At 43.7% G+C, this 21377-nt stretch overlaps 1 protein-coding gene across 1 annotated transcript; it reads left to right on the top strand.

The window, feature by feature from the left end:
• Positions 1–16514: 16514 nt before the first annotated feature.
• LOC143211652 (uncharacterized) lies at positions 16515–20570 on the top strand. The gene is made up of 2 exons (XM_076429503.1): positions 16515–17910; positions 17973–20570. The coding sequence occupies exons 1-2, from the start codon at positions 16787–16789 to the stop codon at positions 20563–20565; spliced, it is 3717 nt and encodes a 1238-aa protein (XP_076285618.1). The 5' UTR covers positions 16515–16786; the 3' UTR covers positions 20566–20570.
• Positions 20571–21377: the final 807 nt, after the last annotated feature.

The following is a 21377-nucleotide window of genomic DNA, read 5'->3' as shown; positions in this document are numbered from 1 at the left end:
TTTAGGTTTTCCTGTAGATTGGTACGCAGAGTCGATGGGTAACCGTTCGAAAACGTCGTCTGTCCTTCTTTTAGAAAGTTTCTTAAGGAAGGTATAGGACAATAGGGATGCTACGCTGACCTGACATTTTTACCCCTTGCTGGGTAAAAGGACGGATGACGTTTTCGAACAGTTACCCATCGACTCTACGTACCAACCTGCAGGAAAAACTAAACATGTGTTTGCTACAAAGCTTACAGCGGTCCTTCTCGCATCCTGTTTTTCGTCTAACCGTCCCGTCGTTTTCGTTCTTCAGCGTGCATTTCGAATTTCGACACTCTAAATGCCCTTCCTAAATTCTTTAGAAAAATCTTGCGGAAAATCAGAGTCGTTCGAGCCGCGGTAGAGAGAACATCTCCAAAGACTTGTCAATTCAAAGCTAACGGTTGCTATTAGCTGTTTTTTTATAGTGATATTTAAACTAATCACTAGACTGCGAATGTTTATGCAAAATGAATGTTGGCTGCCGCTATTACAAGGGACAGGAGCCAGACAGATATTTGATTCTTACTGTGATCATTTTAAGAATTTGAAAATAATACATTGGTGTTTTGAAATTATTTTAATCTCTCTACTGTCTTAAAATGCACCTACTCATGTTTGCTACAAACGCATAAAATCCGCAGTCTAGTGATTGCATTACCTGATTGTTGTGATTTGTGCAGCAGTACAAGGGATATGGCAATTATTATTAGTGCATCACTATGTGTTGACAAATGTGAACAGTGATTGTGAGTGTGGAAAAATTTTGAGGCATCTGTGTGAAATAAACATACGAATTATTTATCGATTCGAAAGTGAAAGTGAAATTCTGGATCGTCGACTTGACCGCGCATCCCTTAGGCCTTCTACCACCAGCTGTGCAGTTCGTCGACCTGGCCGTACGTCCCTTGGCTTTCGTTACTACCGTGTACCTGAAGACATCTGTGCAGTTCGTCACCGAGTGTCCCAGTGACACACATTTCGAAGCAGCAAATGGATTTACGACTGAATACGTGAGTTTTTAGTTCAATCAGTTTCTGCTTCTTCTCTTTTTTTACGATTATCTCGTAAACTAAAGCCGATCGCCAAAAAGTCTAAAGAGAAATGTTGTTCAGAATCATGGTCTTGACAACGTATCCAAAGCTCATCGAAATCGGAGAGGATTCACATTATCGAGAAACTCTTGTTCGTTGCGATGTCACGGCGTACCACCGACACTCGCTTGCCGGCGTGGCGCGGCGCGGCGGGCCAGGGCGCGCTCTGATTGGTCCGTGTTTTTCGTTAATAACTCCTAAACAAAGCCGCAGTTGACATTGGTGCAAAGGAAAATGTCTCTTAGAATGGTCTCAGGAACCACCCCCTTTCGGGATTTTCACGAATTTTGGGACACCCTGTATAGACAAACCAACGAGAGTTACCAATATTAGTAAAACAATTATAGATCTAGTTTTTGCGAATAAAGAAATAAATGTAGAAGTAAATTACGAACCCAAGATAACGGACCATGCGTGGATAAAAGTCGTCGTAAATACAAACAAGATTGTAGATAAGTATAAAGAATTCAGTGGAAGGGATTACAATAGTTATAATGCGGTTGAATTTGTTAAGCTAGGGGCGAGTAACCTTGAAACAGGGCAAGAGTTAGATATTAATATAAGAGCAAGGAAACTAATCAATAGTATTGTTGATGCGCTAGATATCTCGGCACCTAAGAAAATTTTTAGAATACCGAAAATATGGGAAGGGAAAAAATGGTATTCAAAGGAAATAGAAGAGTTAGCGACTAAAAGAGATGAGGCATATAAAAAAGCACGGTACGATAACACGGAACAAAACTGGCAACAATTTAAAATTGAAAGAAACGCAGTAGTAAATTTAATTAGAACAAAGAAAAAAGAATACTATGAAAGCATGATTGATCATAACAGAGGCAATCCCACAACAATGTGGAAAACATTAAAAGAAATTATTAAAGGAGGACCAATAGGCGCGAAAGATGTAGAAAACATAGATTTTGAGATATTAGACAATAATATGGAGTGCGGTTTAGCTGATAAATTTAATTTATATTATATACAGAGTATTCAAGACGTAATAAAATCTATAGATCGAAATTATACAACAAGCCCAAATAAGAGAACTATTTATTATATTGAAAAGAAGGGAGAGTTGGAAAAACTTGAGCCAATTACGACGGAACAGTTAGGCGCAATCATTAGGGAATTACCAAAAAAGAAACGCACAGAAGAAGGAATAACCAGCGATATATTAAGAACGGCGTTTAGTGCGATAGGTAAAGAATATTGTGATATAATAAATAAGTCTCTGAGTGAGGGTTGTTTTTTGAAAGAGTGGAAAACATCCACGATAATTCCAATACCAAAAGTAGTTAAACCAAAGAGAGCAAGTGACTATAGGCCTATTAATATACTACCAATATATGAAAAGGTATTAGAAATAATAGTGAAAAATCAAATTGATGATTACTTGGAAAGTAATAATATCTTAACGGAACATCAATCGGGCTTCAGAAAAAATTATTCGTGTGAAACAGCAATTCAAACAGTTATAGATGAATGGAAATTGTCTATTAGTGAGCGGCAAATAGTAGGAGTTATTTTTGTAGACCTTAAACGGGCATTCGAGACAATCGATAGAGATAGATTATTAGAGAAACTATATCAGTATGGTATTACAGGAACGGCTCTAGAATGGTTTAGGTCTTACTTAAAAGATAGAATGCAGCAAGTTCGATTGAATAATGGATGGTCTAAGATACTGACAACGGAATATGGAGTGCCACAGGGTTCGGTATTGGGCCCATTGTTGTTTATAATATATATGAATGACCTTGTTAAATTTTGTTCCGAAGTGTGTAATCTAAAAATGTTTGCAGACGATACCCTAATATATGTAACAGGAGAGAGTAGTGCGGAGGTTGAGAGTAAATTGAATATTGCATTTAGCATAGTGGAGTCATGGATGAATACAAATAAACTGAAGTTGAATGCGGGGAAAACGAAATATATGTTAGTTAGAAGTATAAGAAAAGAATTGAGAGGCAATACTATTGTGAGATGCATGGATGGAAAGGAAATTGAGCGAGTAGAAATAATAAAGTACCTAGGTGTAATTATTGATGACAGACTCAGATTCAACGGTCATTGTGATTATATGTTAAAGAAAATAGGGAAAAAAATAAGTTTTTTAAATAGAATAGGGAATGATATCTCGGCTTACACTAGATGTACGATATATAAGACAATTATAGCTCCTCACTTTGAGTACTGTGCGACACTACTAATCGATATGGGAGAGACACAGTTAAGTAGGCTCCAAAAAGCGCAAAACAGAGCAATGAGAGTCATATTGCAGTGTGACAGACGTACAAGGATTAATTGTATGCTCCAAACGCTGCAATTCATGAGTATAAGACAAAGGCTGTACTACAATATGTGCATATTTATTTTTAAGATCTTAAATAATATGATGCCTGTACAATTTAGTAATAGACTTAGAATAGTAGGCGATGAAAGTGCAATACAAACACGACAAGCGGGGAATATTGCGGTTGAATTTCGTAAAACGAGAAGTGCCCAAAAAAGTGTATTCTATGAAGGAATATTAATGTATAATGCACTACCTGACGAAGTAAAATGCTGCGATAATTTAGACGTATTTAAGAGAATGTTAAAGGAATTCGTTACAACAAATGTAATGTAATATCAATGTAATACAAAATAGCTGAGAAAGCTAATAAATAATCAATCAAATCTCTCTCTCTCTCTCTCTCTCTCTCTCTCTCTCTCTCTCTCGCTCCCTCCCTCCCTCCCTCCATCCCTCCCCCCATGGAGAGTGAGCAGACGCTGCTCGTCACCAAAAGGTTGGTACATTTCAGGTCGACCAAACACACACTTAATACAACCGCAATCACATTCATCCTTCGCACAAACGTCACAACTGACACACCGTGACTCACCGATACAAAAGCGAGAGAACTCGTGCTCAAGCTTCACCTCGCTCACACGAGAGTAACGGAAGAAACAAGCGACCTCACCAAAATCGTCAGTCGTACCCAAACACGCACACTTCCACAAGAGAGTTTTGTTGTTATAACAGCGTAAGCAGTAACAATCACACTACCCTCGCGAACAACTCACGCAACGATCACACAGCGACACAGTCTCATTCACTCGGAAAAGACGCAGCAAATCACACTGAATGCACTCGCACAAACAGTGATGTAAACAAACTTAACCTTCGGTTAACACACAAAAAAAAAAGATAAATAGCCAGAATGGATGTCCACTCGATATACTTCAAACAAACGCGCTAGTGGACCATTTTTTCGCAACTCTACTCTACAAAGTGGACATTATACATTTCAAAACAATGCGAGCGGTGCATTATCTATCGTGACGCTAATCTATTTTATTAAAAATGGAGAACTACCGGGCACTTTCGTTTCCTTTTTCGCAACTCAAAATGGAAACGCGATAGTAGCCGATTAAATTTATGGGGAGGAACCAACCCGAATCATTCTTACGCACCGCTAATCTACAAATAATAAATAACACATATCTCGATGAAAACGCGGGCAGTGCATCATTTGTCGCGACGCTAATTTATTCAATTCGGTATAGAAAACGCTCCCGTGCACTTTAATTTCTTTTTACGCAATTCTAAGGGGAAAGCAATGGCTACGAGTGAATACTCAATAGTGGCAGCCACACCGACTGCGAGTAATCAGGAGCAGTCATATCAGGGCGCAGTGCGGCATTTTATTTATCGCAACTTCTAGTATTTGCATATTGGAAAACTTTAACATTAAACGATTCGATTCAATTCTGCGAATTCTCACTGTATACGCGAAAAGGAGACTACACTTTGCGTCTTCGAATTATTCTTCGACAAAATAAATTATTCGGAGATTGAAGCAACCAGTTTTGCATGGCGCGGTGAACTAAATTCATCGACAAAGCTACTGCATGAAACGTAAAGATACCTCGTCTTTTACTTTGCGGACCGACAAGGCGTTCGATACGCTTTACATACACATCGTGTATGTCTACTAACGCGTTTGAACCACTACGTTGTGGGGGATTAGCCCAAAAATATACATTCTGGTGAAACGCATTGGTACGTTCCCTGCATTTAGCGCTCACACACCATTATATGGCTTGTCACGCCGGCTGCTTCTTCGCCAGGCATGCACAGCTCTTTGCTCTCAGAGCAGCTCCCGTGCTCCCAACTTGCTCCCCGTATGCTCTCAGAGCAGATCGGACGTATGGAAGGGGAACCCACTAAGCGTGACTTGTAAACAGAGCACGAGAGAAGACGAGTGGGAGGGGCGTGGGGAAGTGGAGAGCGCGCCTGAGTGGTCAGACTACAACAACGTAGACGCCGCCCCCACTCTCATACGCTCTTCTTCTCGTCTTCTCTCGTGCTCCGTTTACAATTGGTGGGTTCCCCTTCCATACGTCCGAGCAAGGTCACTTCTCCGACCCTGCTCAGGAGCAGGGTCGATTGCTCCTGCTCCCAAATCGTCCACCTGTGCATGCCTGTTCTTCGCGAACGAAAAGGCAGCCGGACAAAGGTCGCGCGAAACGTGGTCCTCCCGGGACAAACAATCACTCGCGGATTCAGAATAGATCTCAATTCTAAAGATAGATAAATTCACGTTGCCGTGCCACGCGAAAACTCTCAAATGCTTAGGAATGACCGCGAAACGAATCCGAATCCGCGAGGACTGCGCAATAGCCAAGGATAGCCGCGAATCGGTCCAGGATTCCACGTGGGAAAAAAGGACGGGGCATTCCCCGTGACGGGAACGATTCTCGCAGGCAGAATAAGCTAGAATCAATTGGGCAAATAATAATCGTTTATTCCGAACGATAGCTGTCGATACAAGCCACCGGTGGAAACCGCCGGCAGTCAAAAGATTTTCCGGCGCGACGGCGATAATATTCGGCGGATGTTCGGCCGGTCGCGCGTAGCCTATTCTAATTCGCGTCGAGCTCGGCAGTCATAGGACTCCGCGTGAAAAATACAAGCCTCGAGGGGACAATTTCTGCCGATCTCCGGTAGAATACGCCTCTCTTTACAGTGGGACTAGGTGAGGACGAACTAGGTCGCGACAAGAAAGAAAGGGGTACGTCGCGTCGGCCCACCGTGGAACGTCTCGACCCACGGCCTGGCGTTCCTCTCGGGAGAGCTCGTCCCGGTCGTGGGACCCGCCACGGACACGTGGTACGCGACACGAGGTTATGGACGCGTCGAATACGCCCCGAGCCAACACTAACAGTTACAGACTTAATGGCGCCATTGCAGGTATAGTAGGCGCAGTCCCATTGAAATACACAGAAGAAACCCATAACGGGGACGGAGCGATGGCGCAGGTAGGCAGTGGAGCCGTCTAGTGGGCAAAGACCTTTAATTGTGCAACAGACCTGTACCACGCAGGCCTGTTACTAAGCGAAACGCGAACCGAACCGAGCCGAAGGAAGCCGAACGGGACCGAGACTATCCGTCTATCACTTCTCGGACCGAACCGCCGTATCCCCGTCACTGCGCCGAGACGGACCGCGCCGCGTTACCCCCGCGCCTAGGAATCAATCCGCGAATCACCGCACCTCGATAACCACTAACCGAGAACTATAAAGGCCGCCACGGCCAGAGCTCACTATGGTTATTATGCTTAAGACACTTACAGGTAAGGATCGCTCCTGTCACTAGCACCATAGTAAGTATATCCACTTTCATACTGGTCCTAGGTTTTTCCCACGCTGTCGACGACGAGCTGACTTCGCGTAGCGAACACCTCGAAGCCGGCCCGTGAGAACCCGATTCCCAGAGCACGGCGCGTCGCCACTCTTACAGCCACGGTGTGTCACCAGCTGTATCCTGTTCCCACAACATGGCGTATCACCACTCTCCTAAACGCTGAATCACTCACACCGCCGAGCACCAAGTCCACGATCGCGGCAGCGACGCGTTCGAATATTATATCGAGATCCACCATGACGATAGAAAGACCGCGAACGTCGTAATCTCACACCTCGCGTCCGGGAATCTCGCGACCGCGATACCGAAAACTTACTGGCAGCGAGCGCGCGTTACCATGAATTGCACGTGTCGTTATTTCAACCCCGACGCACCACGTCCTTCCTCATCCCGATCGTTCTCCTCGCCGTTTTCGAATCCTGGCGCGGCGAGCTAACCAGCAACGGGGAGAATCCGCCGCGATACCGAGCGACACCGGAAACCGGACTTGTTACAATCGAAATAACGAAATCCTGGCCGGCACTTACCAATCGGTAGATGATCTCCTTCCGATTATGGCGGCCGACGCAAAAATACTACATCGTATGAACGCGATTATAGCGGCGGAACGTAACTACGACGCTTGGCATCCTGTTCCTAGTGACCTAATTCGAGCTGGCTCGGGAACGCGGAAGCGAGGCGTCCCCCTATTTCCTAATCTGTCTGCTCTGCCGCGACGCTTGGGCCAGTCGCGTGGTTCCTCGCAGCCGGGACGAATCTAGTAACTTCGGTCCCGGGCCTCCGGTAATTGATCAATTCCCCGGGGCGGCGTTCTATACAGGGTGTCCCAAAATTTGTGAAAATCCCGAAAGGGGGTGGTTCCTGAGACCATTTCAAGCGACATTTTCCTTTGCAAAAATGTTATCCGCGGCTTTGTTTAGGAGTTATTAACGAAAAACACGGACCAATCAGACCGCGACCTAGACGCGAGTTGGCACAGTCGGCCCGCCGCGCCAACTGTCGATTGGCCGACTGTGCCAACTAGCGTCTAGGTCGCGCTCTGATTGGTCCGTGTTTTTCGTTAATAACTCCTAAACAAAGCCGCGGATAACATTTTTGCAAAGGAAAATTTCGCTTGAAATGGTCTCAGGAACCACCCCCTTTCGGGATTTTCACGAATTTTGGGACACCCTGTATAATGCTGCGAGATCGGTAAGGGTGGATCCGAGCCATTCCGGGGTTGTACTCGCGGCATATTGTTGGGATTTTACTGGGATGTATCTGTGGAACAGATGTTGAACACAAAAACTTTATTGTGGTTGGCGAAACAGTTAACAGTACGACGACGACGTGTAACGGACGAAGTATAGTGGTACGAAAATACGAAGTACGTAGTGCGAATTACAAGAGCCGGATGAGAGAGACGCACACGCAAGAACGGAAGAGCTCCGCTAGGCTCAAGGCCTATACACAACGCGTGGCCTCTCTGCGTACGCGCGACGCTCGCGTGACTCACTCACATGAAAACATGGTGAGATGCTTCAGGCATAATTTCGTCTCGAAATTTTCAATACCCTCCCTGCTTGAACATCTCACGTTTTTACATATTCGCGCGCTTGCACATTCCGTGACAATTACAAAGAAAAAGAAAACGGCTTCTCGGAAAAGCGTTCGTGAAAATATCAGCACGCTGTTCCTCTGAGGAAATGTATTGAACAGTCAAATCACCCGCTTCCACTCTTTCTCGAATGTAATGGAATTTTATGTCGATATGCTTGGTGCGTTTGTGAAATTCTGGATTTTTAACTAGTCTAATTGCGCTCTGGTTATCTAAATACAAAATTGTCGGAGAATCCCCAAGACTGCATAAATCCCGCAATACCTTTCTCATCCAAACGGCCTCTTTTGCGGCAGTCGCTGCCGCTACATATTCGGCTTCAGTGGTGCTTAGTGTGACAATTTTTTGTCTCTGGCACGCCCATGTCACCACTCCTCCACATAAAAAGTATGCAAAACCCGAAATAGAACGTCTAGTGTCGACATCGGCCGCGTAATCGGAATCAGAATAACCGACGAAATCCATTTCTTTTCCATTCGCTTGATACAAAATTCCGAGATCAAGAGAACCCGATACATACATGAGTATTCTCTTGACTGCTTGCCAGTGAGAGTTATCATAACCGTTCAAAAACTTACTGACATTGTTCACCGCGAACGCGATATCTGGACGCGACACGACCGTTAAAAACATCCGAGAACCGACCGCCTCGCGAAAAGGCACATCTCGGAGCGTTCGCTTATTCTCGCTCACTGCACACAATCTCGCATTCGGATCCGCAGGTAAACACACAGGCTTCTCACCCTTCATACAAAATTTCTCGACGATCTTTGTCGCATACGCCGTTTGATGAATGAACAATTTCTTTCTTACACGATCTCGCTCGATCTGCACACCAATGAAACAGCATGAATCTCCCACTTTCATTTCAAATGACTCACTCAATGCATTCATTACATGTTTTAGCGCGACTTGTGACTTTGAGGCCACGAGCCCATCATCCACGAAAATCGCAAGAATCACTTCTTCACCGTCAACTGAACCTCGGAAAATACACTTTTCACTTTCACATTGATACAGGCCGAGCTTCAAGAGGACGTCATTAAACTTCTCGTTCCAGCATCGCGCTGCTTGCTTCAGCCCATACCACGACTTCATTAGACGGCACACCACTGGTCCATTCGCTGTGATGTTCAAACCTTCGGGGACCTCCATGAAAATTTCTTCCTTCAGGTCGCTTGAATCGAGAGGTCTCATATCGGAACTTCTTTTCTCAAGTGTCCAGGTTTCGTTAACCTCGTGAGATTTTAGCTCTTCGGCGATGGCTTCCTTCCACTAATCCGAGTCTTGACCCGTAACTGCTTCACGATACGTTAGCGGCACGTAATCAACGAAATTTGCTTGGTATCTTCGCGCTTTAGGAATCGACTCGCGATCTCGGAGACCATATGGGCCAATACGAATCGTGTTGTCCCGCGGTGTTGTCACATCATCTTCTTCCTCTCTTTCCTGAGACTGGACCTCCTCTTGTGCGATGTTCGGAGCATGCGATGGCAGCTCAATCTCGCTATTCACACCATCCGATGCACACTTCGTTTCGGCTACACTCTCGTCGAATGTGACGTCTCTAGACACTGTTACTGATCTCGTTACCAAGTCGAAAATGCGGTAATTTTCGGATGAATCCTGGTACCCGACGAAAATACCCTTCTTTGACTTCGCATCAAATTTTCGACGGAACTGTTTCGGAACATGGACGAACGCTGTGCAACCAAAAACTTTCAAATGTTGCACGTTGGGCTTCACGCCCTCCCATAATTCCAGTGGTGTCTTCTCGGGATTCACTCTCGACACAATCCTATTTTGCAGATAAACTGCCGTGTTAACCGCTTCTGCCCAAAGAAAATTTGGCAATTTCTTTGCTTGTAGCATCGTACGAGCAGCTTCGACGATTGTACGATTCGCTCGTTCTGCTTTCCCGTTTTGCTCGGGTGCGTACGGAGCAGAATTTGTCAAGGTTATTCCTCTGTCCACGAGGAAACTCTTCACGTTTGCATTGACGTACTCGGTACCATTATCACAATGGATTCTCTTAATTGCTCGACCGAACTTGTTCTGCACCAACTTTGCGAATTCCTTAAGTTTTTCGCTCACTTGAGACTTGGATCTGATGAAATAAACAGTTCTGTAATTTGATGCTTTGTCGATGAACGTGAGGAAGTATTTAGCTCCACCCGGTGTTTGCACAGACATTGGTCCGCACACGTCCGAGTGAAAACATTCACCAACTTGCCACGTTTTCTCTCCATTCGAATCTCTCGAAGGCATCCGACGAGACTTTCCAAGTTGACACGCCTCACAGAAAAAATCATCAATGTCTGTGAGTTTCACGCCCGAAACTAACTGTTTTATCACCATGTCTCGAAGAGTTTGCTTATTCACATGCCCGAGTCTCTCGTGCCACAGTCTGAGACTGCGAACTGGCACAGTGACATTTGCTTCGACCACGTCACGGCAGCCTGTTGGAATCACGACGAAAAGCATTCGGTAAACCTTGTTCGATTGTTTGTGTCCTTCAGCAAGGACTCTTCCGTTTTTCGCGAACCACACGCGATCGTTTGAAAACGTAACCTCAAAACCTTTCGCGGTACACATACCGATTGAGAATAAATTCTTCCGGAATTTGGGAACATAAAGCACGCCTTCAATCACTGAAGAATGCCAAACGCCGTTCACAAGTTTTCTTATGTTGATCGAGCCGACACCATGAACGCTGCAAGCACCGTTGTCGCCGAGTATCATTTGTTCCCCAACAGATGGTGTAAAAGACGCGAACCATTCTCGCCTATGCGTGATGTGTCTTGATGCGCCACTGTCAGAGAGCCATACGTCATCCTCGTTCATTTCCATGATTGGCTCCGAACTTATCGGCGGACTCGAATCAACGTCCATCTTGGATGCCACGAACGCACAATCCCCGGATGAATCACTCTTCTTTTCAGTTTCGTCTTCCTTTTTCGGCATTCCTAAGCAAAATGTCCTCTTTTGTGGCAGAAAAAGCACTCCATATTTGCCTTGTTGCCTTTTTCTCTGGCTTGAACTTTGTTCTCCTTCCTCTTGGCGTGAGACTCTCTCTCCTTTGTCGCAGCAGCGGCGAGCGCCGTCACGGCCTCGTCATCCATAGCGTTTCTCGCTTCTTCTTTGATAAGCCATTCCTTCAGATTACTAATCGTTTGCCGTCGAGGATCAACGCTGTCCCACGCAGTCCTGAGAGCATTATATCTTGGGGGAAGACTTGCCAGAATTTTCGCCATTATCGCAATGTCCGAAACTGGTTCACCTATGTCGGCCAGTTGGGCCGCCATGTTCTGAATCCTGGCCACGTGTTGCACGACGGAATCATTTGCCTCCATCTTGCATTCGTGATCTCTCTAAGTCAGGATCAATTTATTTGTCTCTGATTTCTGCTCGTATATCGCGGATAGTTTGTTCCACATTTCACGCGCACTTTTGCATGTTAAGAGGCTTTGCATGTGTGCCGGTTCCAGAGCTGAAGAAATCAGAAACATGGCTTTTGCATCATCCTTGCACCACACTTTCAATTGATCACCGCCGATCGCCGACGGCTTGATTCGCACCCCATTTACAACGTCGTCGATACCGCACGCGATGAATATCGCATTCATCTGAAATTTCTAGATCAGGAAATTCTTTCCGTTGAACTTCTCAACGTTTCGCGTGGAGAACGCCTCCGACATTTTATCGCGAACGAATAGAAAGTTCTGAAACGCACTGATTTCTGATATACCGAATCACACGGTTTTTCGAATCGCACGGTTTTCTGAATCGCACGGTTTACCGAAACGCACGGTTTGCCGAATCACACGGTTTTAACGCCACCCGTACACGTGTTCCTAACGTGTGTGCCTCGCGCGCGTACACGTTTTAATCTCAGTCCACAGAAATTGCGTTTTCTGGGCCCATAACCTGTTGGGATTTTACTGGGATGTATCTGTGGAACAGATGTTGAACACAAAAACTTTATTGTGGTTGGCGAAACAGTTAACAGTACGACGACGACGTGTAACGGACGAAGTATAGTGGTACGAAAATACGAAGTACGTAGTGCGAATTACAAGAGGCGAATGAGAGAGATGCACACGCAAGAACGGAAGAGCTCCGCTAGGCTCAAGGCCTATACACAACGCGTGGCCTCTCTGCGTACGCGCGACGCTCGCGTGACTCACTCACATGAAAACATGGTGAGATGCTTTAGGCATAATTTCGTCTCGAAATTTTCAATACATATCCGGATGAGAGGTCGACGAGGTTGGGCAGTCAGACATCCCTAATTCTCAATATCCTCGTCGATGTCTCCGGGTTGGTGAATTCTGGCTCGGTCCAATCCCCGCTGTCTTCTACTCGAACGACGTCTCGCGATAGGTTCTCCGAGCGCCTCTGCTCGAGGTTTCTCGCCAATTAGCGGCAGGAGATAGGTACCGGGCCTCTCACGGAATCCAGCTAGTCCTGAACTTCGTGCCGTGGCCAGCGGCGCGACATTCAAACGCGATAATTTCTTTTCCGCTGGGACTCTGACGTCTCCAGGGAGATCGATCGCAACAGCTCTTTCGATTCGGCACTGCCCGGAAGTGACCCGGTCTCTGGTGAAGGATTCGAACAGACGTTGGCAAAACCTGCCACGTCACAGGCTAAAGGCTCACGTCGCTACGTTCAGGTAAACTGCAGTGATTTTCGTAAGTCACGCCCCAACACCATGGCTTGCACCGCATTAGATGCTAATACAATGGTCACCATGACATTGTCGCGCATACCGCCACAGGTGACGTAACTTAATACGTCTTCTTTTTGCGTACGGTATTGTCAAACGACAGCGGAAACACTTGTTGCATTGCTGGAACGGCAAACGGGTCGTGTGTTATGGCACACCGCGAGGAGTTGGCCGTAGTTAACGTGTACCGTGATTTTTCGCCAACTGCTTATATGGCAACCTGGCATCAGAACGTACCAATACGTTTTTCTTTTCTACGTAGTGGTCCGGCGGTGGGCGTATGCTCCACATTTTTACGGTATCAAAGAAACTAAAGTAATATCCAAATACATTTGGATATCCAAAAGTGTCTCTGAAACTTAAATGTTCAATGCTCTGTGCTGCAATGTCACTACTCTACTCTAATACGAGGTCGCGACTCTTATAATTGAATTTGATCTTTTAGGCGTTTTCCAATATGCGCGTACTTTCATCGCGTCTCAAGACAACGCGTTGGTACTTTTCGCGACACTAAGGCAATCGCGACTGTTGTAATTTTAGGTTAAGAAGTTTTGGTTTGTGAAACACACTTGATATATTTGAAGGAACACATACATTTTATGTTGAACAGAAAAAGATTTTGTCGTCAAAGAGACGAACCTCAATATAACTCAATATAACTTTTCTTGTATAACATTTCGAACAATCGTGCGTTCTTTTCTCACACGCGCTTCTACGCAACTCTTTTATATCACGCATTTCTGAGAACGAGTAATCTTTGCTCACTGGATGGCGCCACGAGTATTGGAGATCGGTAACATAGAAAATTCATGATATATATTTACCTCTTACATTCAACAGCGACAACCAATTGTCGCAACGCTAATTCGTAACGCAGAGATGGTGTTTCGCGGTCTATTAATTTATTCGCGGCATGCATTACAAATGGCAAAGTGTACTAGTGGAGAGGACCCGGTTCCTTCACTATCCCTCTTTGCCATTGTCGAAAACAGTAGTTAATCAAATCCTAGTCTAATCGAAATGAAGTAGAGACGAGGCGAGATAGCTGGTGACTGGGTTTTCAAGCCCATAGGATCAACCCCGGATCCAAACGCAATGACACCATCCGCCTGCCTGGACGTCGTAACGCCAGGACAGACGTCCTCTCCGCTCACAGCGTTATTCCAAGTCGCGAGTATACGCCCCAGGAGCTGGTCGCTTTGAGTATAGACCGAAGCCGCCTAGTAACGCTGGCTTTGTCAGCCAGAGATGCTGCCACGCGGTCACGTGCTGCGAGGTCTCGCTTACTTGAAGAGTATGTAGGTGCGAACCTCCACTAATCTTGCTCCAGATATTCCCTGCATCAATTTCGATTTCCTCAAATCCTACGCTAATTCAACGCGTTGTGATTCTCTCGCAACTCGACTCGAAATTGCTAATGCCTACACCGCACCCGGCAGCCGTAATCAACTGCGACCACTTTTGCAGTGTATCGTTGCAGTTGAAGTATGGGCGCCCGAAATGTCGAAAGACTCGAACGCAAACGCGATCCTTTGGCCACGCAACACTAATTCAATGAACTGAGATTCAAAAAACTACTTTACATTTTATGCAAGTCAATTATACAAACTTTAAACTGTCATAAAATTTCTATTTCTTAGATATTGCTTCAAGTAGCAATCACAATGAAACGTAATTCGAAGCGCGACTATTTCATTCGCAACGCTACACTCCAATATAGATTGTTTAGAGTTAATGGAAAGTTAATAGAGTTTCAATATAGATTGTGTTTAAAGTTAATGGAGATCGCGAGTATCTCCGCAACGCTAAATTTGAACTCTGCTCGAAATCGACTAATGCAATACGCGTGGTTTTGTTCGCAACGCTACTGCAAATCGCGGACGTGCACATCTCAGCTGATCATTGGGGCGGCGAGGTCTACCCATGTGTACAGGGTGTCACTAAATTATGTCACGGCCACCATAGCGTGATTCTACACCTACGATTTGGTAAAATTGACCTTGACCTTGAAAATCAAGGTAAAAAAAACAAAAAATTTTTTTTGTTTAATCGTGTTCCACTAGTCATAAGGACCAACTTTGTGAAAGGAACTATGGGTCGCATCTCAACCATTCTCTTAAAAACTGATGTTGTCTTATAATTTTTGCAGCTTCTTTGTTTGCAAAATTTTTACATTCAGCAATGATACACAAGTAAATAGCGTACTAATCTCGTTGCTTAAGTGAACCGCAGGCTGCAGGCCAACATTTCAGATCAGGTGAACAATTGCTGGCGACTAAAATGGTGTAAAAAAAACATTTCCTTAAGGAATGCCGTGAAATTTGTGCGACAATTAACATTTTTGCATGACATAAACATAACTTCTAAGAGACTTACTCTATTCGGTTTATGTTCCTGCTCTGCACCCGCAAAATCCCACCATTAGTTCGAATTATTCGAAGAAGTATAAATCGAAGAATACACTCCCGCAAACGAACTGCAATGTTTCTGCGAATTTTCTCACCAAGATTGGGAATTGATCGAAGATAGTTAAAAACTTCTTCAATCCGATGTTTTAATTGATAAACTGATATGAACTGTTGACCTGAGCGATAAACAATAGTAGGATATATAGGGGGGTTCTAATTCACTTCCCAATTCAGGCGGTTCTGAGGAACTTTCCAATTCACGGGAGAGCGGTACCGCATTGCACAAGCATTACGTCATCTAGGCCAAGGACAAAGCTGTTAGGCACCGCCCCCTTCTTTCTGACGTCATCTAGGCCAAGGACAAAGCTGTTAGGCACCGCCCCCTTCTTTCTTACGTCATCTAGGCCAAGGACAGAGCTGCTGAGTCATCACTTAATGGTATTGCACAAGCATTACGTCATCTAGGCCAAGGACAAAGCTGTTAGGCACCGCCCCCTTCTTTCTGACGTCATCTAGGCCAAGGACAGAGCTGCTGAGTCATCACTTAAGGGGTGGTACCGCAGAGCGGTATTGCGCAAGCATATATTACATCATATTTTATTGCATCATATTTTTTCGCGGGGAGGGGGGGACAATCCCTATGAAAGATGATACTCCTTTGGTATTGCACAAGCATTACGTCATCTAGGCCAAGGACAAAGCTGTTAGGCACCGCCCCCTTCTTTCTGACGTCATCTAGGCCAAGGACAGAGCTGCTGAGTCATCACTTAATGGTATTGCACAAGCATTACGTCATCTAGGCCAAGGACAGAGCTTTTAGGCAACGCCCCCTCCTTTCTTACGTCATCTAGGCCAAGGACAGAGCTGTTAGGCACCGCCCCCTTCTTTCTGACGTCATCTAGGCCAAGGACAGAGCTCCTGAGTCATACCCCCCCCCTTCTTTCTTACGTCATCTAGGCCAAGGACAAAGCTGTTAGGCACCGCCCCCTTCTTTCTTACGTCATCTAGACATCACCCTTATCTCTAAGGGTAGCAATGAATAAATAGGACACGATGGAATGTGAATTGTAGTCTTTGCAAACGTTTCATCGTTGCAAACGTTTGCCGTGACAAAAAAAAGTTATTTAATATTCATAGTTAAAAACGGTGCCACCGTTACATTGCAAAGTGCAATTATATTTTGAGAACTGGAAATTAACAAATTAAAGTTGAAAGGAATATTTTTGTCGACAACTGTGCGGTAGCAAGATGATTGAAACGTGGAAAAAAATGTTGAGGTGTTTGACAAGCATGTCAATGCTGCTGAAAACTATGGATGAGTATCACGAATGGCATCGCTCGTACATCGAGTCTCTGCAATGCTGCATCAATTATCTATCCAGTGCAAAGGATGAATTGTCGGGGAGCATGAAATCTAGTTTAACATCAACTATGTGTCGTATGAAAACTTTGAACGTTTCATTGCACAAACGTATTTCCTCGCCACACACCGGTAGAGGTTTATATGATCGCGGCGGTGCGAGAGCCTCGACGCTCCGTTGCGAAAATGTCGAGTCGGCGTTTAAAAGTCGCATATCGACTGGCATCGTTATCAACGTGGAACATATCGATCCTAAACAATTTTTACAACATGCAAAACGAATGGTTACAGGACGCGTTACAGAATTTTTAAACGTGCATTCATCGCTGAAAGCTAGCGTGACGTTGGAGGCAGAATTCATGCAACACACCAACGAGGTTTCCGTGAAAAGTTTCGGCACGCGAAACGTTGCATTGTTTCGGACAAGCAATCTACGACAGTGGTATCAGAGAGACATTGTGCCAACGCTTTTGACATCGTTGGAAGAGTTTCAAGAGCGAGACAGCGGGTGGGCACTGTCGAAGATACTGCATTTGATTGTGAACTTTAGCAAATACCAGCCATTGCAAGCCGGCTGCATCACTGAAACCTACTTGCCTCGAACGATACAGTTGAAAAGAGCGGTCGTGGACGTGAATAGCAAGGATGAGGCATGCTTTTTTTGGGCGGTCGTGGTGGGTCTCTATCCGGCCAAGACAAATCCATCGCGTTTATCATCATATCCACACTACAAAACAGTGCTTCAAACCGAAGGTTTTCAATCACCCATGCTATTCAAAGACATTCGAAAATTTGAACGAAAAAACGATGTTTCCATAAACGTGTTCGAATGGGTGCGCAAGAAATGTGTAACACTTCATTTGACTGAGAAGAAACGGAGAAGACATATCAATTTGCTGTTTATCCAGAATGCTGCAAAGACGCACGGCCATTTCGCATGTATACGAAATTTGCCAAGATTGGTTTCATCACAGCTTAGCAAGCATAAGTGCACGAAGCATATTTGTGATCGGTAAGTTGCACGTTTTTTTGTTTTTTAAATTCTTTGAAGCAAGAAAAGTTTTCTTCCCACAGGTGCCTGCAATATTTCCCTACGCCGGAGAGATTAAACATTCATACAATCGACTGTGAACGAATGAATGATTGTGCTCTGACGCTTCCAACGAGCGAAGATAAGTGGTTGCACTTTAAAAACTTTCTAAACAAAGAACAGGCACCGTTCATTATCTATGCTGACTTGGAGTGTCTGCTGCTGCCTGAGGAACAGGAGGGAGAAGACCGTGCAGCACGCGTACAATATCAACAACACCACGCGTTTAGTATAGGATACTATATTCATTGTCGCTACGATGAATCGCTGTGCGAGTATCAGGTTTATCGTGATAAAGCGGGATGCACTGCATGGTTTGCAAACAGGTTGCACGAGCTGAGTCAGAAATTACAGCCGCTATTTGATAAAACGGTGCCGATGAATTCACTAACTGAAGCAGAAAAATTAAATTTTCGTACAGCCACACATTGTCATGTCTGCGAGAAAACGTTTGAGGAAAACGATATACGAGTGCGTGATCATTGTCATTTCACGGGCGCATATCGTGGTCCAGCTCATAACGAATGCAATTTAAGCTATCAATCTTCGTACGTGATACCAGTGGTTTTCCATAATTTATCAGGCTACGATGCACATTTCATCATAAAAGAATTAGCAAATTCGTTTGAGGGACGGATAGACGTATTACCATTGACGAAAGAGAAGTATATCTCATTCACGAAAAACGTTTCCATCGGGAGACAGCCGGGTGAAGAACGAAAGTATGTAAAGTTCTTAAAATTTCGCTTCATCGACTCATTCAAGTTCTTGAACTCAAGTCTGGACAAGCTGTCATCGTATTTAAACAAAAATAAATTCCGCATCGTACGAGGTGAATTTACACATCTTTCTAACGATGATTTCAACCTGTTGACTAGAAAAGGCGTGTTTCCATACGACTATCTGGCATCATACGATAAATTAAATGATACATGTTTACCGCCGCGCGAAGCATTTTACAATCGGTTAAATGGTAGCGAGATATCCGACGTCGATTACCTTCATGCAAATACTGTTTGGTCGCGTTTCACCATACAAACGCTAGGAGAGTACAGTGATTTATATCTAAAATTGGATGTATTGTTGTTGGCAGATGTTTTCGAAAATTTTCGCGATGACTGTCTCGAGAATTATAAGCTTGATCCAGCACATTATTTCACGCTCCCCGGTTTCGCGTGGGATGTGATGTTGAAAATGACGAAGATTGAATTGGAGTTGTTCACCGACGTCGATATGCTTTTGTTCGTGGAGCGAGGAATACGTGGTGGATTGAGCCAATGTTCTCACAGATATGCATATGCAAACAACAAATATTTGTCTACGCACGATTCGAGTAAACCATCCACCTACTTAATGTATTTTGACGTGAATAATTTGTATGGTTGGGCCATGTCGCAACCTCTACCGCACAGAGACTTTCGATGGGTGGAGGATATTGATAATTTCAACGTTGAATCCATTCCAATCGATAGCCCTGTAGGATACATTTTGGAGGTTGATTTAGAGTATCCACGCGAAATTCACGATGCTCACGCAGATCTTCCATTTTGTCCAAGTCACGATGCAGCAACCAGCTCGAGTCAAAGAAAGTTGCTGGCAACACTTCGCAATAAGGAGCGATATGTTATACATTATCGATACCTCCAGCAAAGTTTAAAACATAATCTGAAATTGAAGAAAATTCATCGAATTCTAGAGTTTCAACAGTCACGATGGTTGCATGAATATATCGACTTGAATACAAAATTACGCACCAACGCAACCAACGATTTTTCAAAGAATTTGTTCAAATTAATGAACAATGCTGTGTTTGGAAAAACGATGGAGAACGTTCGAAATCATGCGATCGTGAAATTACTTTCTCGATGGAATGGTAGACACGGAGTTGAACGATTGATAGCTAGACCAAATTTTCACAGTTATACAGTGTTTTCTAAAGACTTCGTCGCAATTCAGATGAAAAAGCTGCTCGTTAAATTTTACAAGCCCATCTACGTAGGCATGTCCATATTGGATATATCAAAATTTCATTTATACACTTTTCATTACGAGTACATGTATCCAAAATTCCAGCAAAATTGTAAGATTTTATACACGGACACGGATAGTCTGATATATGAAATCACTTGCGATGACGCGTATGAGACATTGGTGAAACGTGATATCCATCGATATGACACCAGTAATTATACAGTGAACAACGTTTACGGTGTTCCGATTGCAAACAAGAAACAGCTCGGATTGATGAAGGATGAAAATGGCGGTAAAATCATGACAGAGTTCGTAGGACTTCGTTCGAAAATGTATGCGCTTCGCGTGCATGATGATTGTGAAACCAAAAAGATCAAAGGCATTAGGACAAACGTTACCGCTCGAGATATAAGTTTCGAAGACTATGTCGAATGTCTTAATAATCATACGGAAAAGAGTGTTAGCAGTAATTGTATAGCGTCTGTACGACATCAGGTGTATTCGATGTCGGAAATAAAATTAGCATTGAGCCCGTACGACGATAAGCGATATATTTGTAATAATTTGATTAATACTCTTCCTTGGGGGCATTACAGTATCGATTGAGAAATTTTATCTATGAAAAGAAAAAAAGTATGGAGACGCATCCTATGAAAACATTATATTCTATGCGCTTCAGATTGGGAAGTAGGAGGTTTGTTTTGTAAATAAAAAAATACATCTTAATTCAAAATGCTTTTTATTATAAAATAATTTTATTACATTAAGTAGGATTGAGTAGTAGATTGAGAAGTATGAGGGATTGTTTTTAAATAAATCATAATTTTAAAAAAATGATTTTTATTATAAAAAATTTTTTACATTTTTGAAATTTTTAAAACATTACTTCAAAATATTGACTGGGTTGAGGGATTCCTTTTTTTATGATACCAATTATTGCTCATTGATGTCCTGCAAAGAAAAAAAGTTTTTTAATATTAATCATTTTTTTTTATTAATAAATATAAAAATTATTTTTAAGTGTTAATTATTAATAAATATAAAAATTGGTAACTTACGCACCATATCTAATGGAATATCAATTGTGGCAAACGCGTCCCATTCATCAGCACTATGCCTCACGGCATACTGCCATCCCCTGATGAACGCTGTTCGCTCCTCCTCCGTGTTGAAAATCTGTAATAATATTTATTAATTAAAATATCTTTAATAAAATATTATTTATTTCTTTATACTTACCATCAACTCCAAATACCCACTGAGCGAAACTTCAGCCTCAATAATTAGGTATAACATCTTGAAATGTGCTTGGACATTGCCAACACCCATTGTTTTATACAAGTACCCCCTCCGGAAAAAGATGCAATGAAATCTCGTGAGATTAGAAAAGACGTTTCGTTGCAGTAGATAATGAAATC

Source organism: Lasioglossum baleicum, chromosome 1 (genome assembly GCF_051020765.1).
Source record: "Lasioglossum baleicum chromosome 1, iyLasBale1, whole genome shotgun sequence".
Taxonomy (NCBI): Eukaryota; Metazoa; Arthropoda; class Insecta; order Hymenoptera; family Halictidae; genus Lasioglossum; species Lasioglossum baleicum.
The sequence above is the reverse complement of the archived record's forward strand: the minus strand, read 5'-3'. Positions and strand labels throughout refer to the sequence as shown.